General features: G+C 42.9%; 1 protein-coding gene across 1 annotated transcript in view; it reads left to right on the top strand.

The window, feature by feature from the left end:
• Positions 1-2,908, top strand: part of slc7a5 (solute carrier family 7 member 5) — a gene marked incomplete at its 5' end in the record, with an annotated part of 21,751 nt that overhangs the window by 1,542 nt on the left and 17,301 nt on the right. Inside the window, 1 exon segment of the mRNA XM_014012218.1 lies at positions 1,922-2,047. Coding sequence (XP_013867672.1) covers positions 1,922-2,047 — 126 coding nt within the window.

The following is a 2,908-nucleotide window of genomic DNA, read 5'->3' as shown; positions in this document are numbered from 1 at the left end:
ATTATGCTCAGAGAGGTGCAGGAGTGGGTTTGTTTCTGTTCCAGACTCTGATGCGGGTCAGAAACACGAGGTCCGGTTTGTCTCAGAGTCTTAACCAGATTAACTCTGGATTAATTAGCTGCTTCATCCAGTCAGAACCAGAACCCAAGCAGCCCAATCCCATCCACTCATTCACACACGTGTGTGTGTGTGTGTGTGTGTGTGTGTGTGTGTGTGTGTGTGTGTGTGTGTGTGTGTGTGTGTGTGTGTGTGTGGGCTGTCTGAGACCACCTGACTCAGGTCTGGTTCTGGCTCCATGTAGGTCCAGTTTTTGCAGATTATTCTTCCGTCTGACCCGTTTCAGGAGATTAATGTCGGGTTTCTGAGTTCTGCTGAAGTTCCAGCCGTCCCTTTCTGGTTCTGGTTCTGGTTCTGGGCGGCAGATCTGAGCGTCCCGGTCCTCTACTGTACCCGACCTCTTTCCTTTTGTGCGTTTCTCAGAACCACAGAGCCTCATTGTGCGGGCCGGTCTGCTGTCCAGGGTCCGGCCTGATTTAGGGGCTTTGAAGGGACCTGCTGCTTCAGCTCATCACTGTGAACTGGGTCAGGGGTTCTGAATGTTCTGGGTCCAGAACTGGACCCGGACTTGTGTTGCAGCCAGAAGCTTTTTCCTTGTTTGTTACTGTGTTTCTCTGAGATTAATGAACTGGTTTCTGTTGCACAGAAAGTTCTGTTAATGGTTCTGAAGAACAAAACAGATCTAATGAAAGACCTGATGATCAGCCTGACCTCTAAAGTAACTAAGTACTAATACTTTCTTACTGAGTATCTGTACTTTACTTAAGTAATTATTTTTCAGCCTTTTTACCTCTACTTACATTTTTATAAAAGATTAGAAGTAGAAAATCATTTTATGACTTGTTGTTGTTGAGTGAATTAATTATGTTTGGATGAGAAATATAAATTTAAATTATTCTGATCCTGTATTAGTTTGTACACAAATCATATCACACTGCAGCAGATATATGTATGTATAAATAAATAAGGGATGCACGATATATCAGCATTAATATCAGACAATATTGGTCATTTTTTAGAATATCTGTATCGGTCTGATTTGTAAAACTGCTGATATTAACATCTGATGTTGATTTCCCACTTTTTATTTTTGTGTTTCTGTTTTGGGAGGAGACATGGTTGGTTGAGCAGCATCAATATTTACGCTGTGTAACCAGGAATAACTGAAGTTACTGTCAGAGGTCTGCTTGTTTATTTACAGTGTCAACAAAAGACCCAAGTGTGTTTGTGTACTTGTGTATTATCTGTAAATATCAGCTATCAGCCATAACACCAATAATTATATCAGATGAAATTTTCATATCAGTGCATCCCATCCCCAATATATATATATATACACATATACACACACACTCCGGTTTCCCCCACCCCTAAAAACCTGTACAACAGGTTACCTTCAGGCCCAGGCTGACTTGCCTGGTTAAATAACGGTAAATAAATACATAAATAAATAGTTATTTATTCCTGAGAAGTGCTCAGAGTCTGACTCTCAGCTACTACCACACCAAAATGTTTGTAAAACTGACTTAATTAGAGTCATTTATGTGTTCTTTAAGGTTAATTAGCCGTGGCGGCCATCTTGGATTGGGTCTGAATTAAACGTTAGAGTTGCAGGTGAAAATCCAGCAGTGCTTTAAGGAGATATTTTGCTAACAGACCAACAAAAACACCACTGCTTGACTTTTACCTGCTTCATAAAAACCGTTCCAGCCGTGGAGCAGACGAAACATGTTTCTAATAAAACGTCTCAACGTCACGTTTAACTTTAATGTTTCAGGAGTTTCTAAAACCTGAAAGTTTTTTTATTTTAAAACATGAAACGTGGCTTCATGGAGCTTTGATTCAACTCTTCCTTCCTCCTCAGTTCTCCTGACCTTCGTGAACTGCTACAGCGTGAAGGCGGCTACCAGAGTGCAGGACTTCTTCGCTGCCGCCAAGCTCCTGGCGCTCGTGCTCATCATCATCATCGGCTTCGTCAAGATCGGCCAAGGTACCCTGCAGACCGTCACCATCGGGTTTGGGTCTCTGAACGGGTCAGAACGTCGGAATCCATCATGACTTTACTTTTTCACGTGAAAAGAGGTTTATCTGTCCGCACGCACGACCACTTCCTGTTTATCTGTCCGCACGCACGACCACTTCCTGTTTATCTGTCCGCACGCATGACCACTTCCTGTTTCTGTCCACACACGCGACCACTTCCTGTCCGGTCCTAAAGTCAGGCTCCACACCTGGAGGCGGTACAGGTTTGTGGGCCGTCGTCATGGTTACAGCAGCTCTGAGTCACAGAAGGAAAGAAAAACTGGAGGAACGACTTTCTGCTGCCAGATTCAGCAGATCAGTGACGACCAATCCAGTCCAACTTTATTTGTAAAGCACTTGTTGCACCAAAGTACACCACAGTGCTGCATTCCAACACAGCTCGTACAAAAACAAACTCAGTCACAATTTAATAAAAAACAAAGTAAAAACAAGGAATAAAAACAATAAAATGCCTAAAACCTAATTTAAAGTCTAGAATAAAAACAAAAAATAAAATCTAGTATAAATGAACAACACAACCCCATTACACAGTGTCAAAAACCAAAGTAAACAAGTGGGTTTTAAGACGAGTTTTAAAACAGACAAACAGGAAGTGATGTCAGCGAGTCACACGGCGCCCCCTGCAGGTTTACATCAGAGCTGACACACACACCAGCCTCTGTCGGCTGCGTGTTCGTTAACAAGGTCACCTCGGTTCTTACAGCCGCTTCACTTCCTGTCAGCTGAACCCCCAAGAGAAACACGCCGAAGTTAGAGAGAGAGAGAGAGAGAGAGAGAGAGAGAGAGAGAGAGAGAGAGAGAGAGAGAG

This window comes from Austrofundulus limnaeus, unplaced genomic scaffold (genome assembly GCF_001266775.1).
Source record: "Austrofundulus limnaeus strain Quisiro unplaced genomic scaffold, Austrofundulus_limnaeus-1.0 Scaffold89, whole genome shotgun sequence".
In the NCBI taxonomy this organism is placed as follows: domain Eukaryota; kingdom Metazoa; phylum Chordata; class Actinopteri; order Cyprinodontiformes; family Rivulidae; genus Austrofundulus; species Austrofundulus limnaeus.
This window is presented reverse-complemented; position numbering and strand designations above follow the sequence as displayed.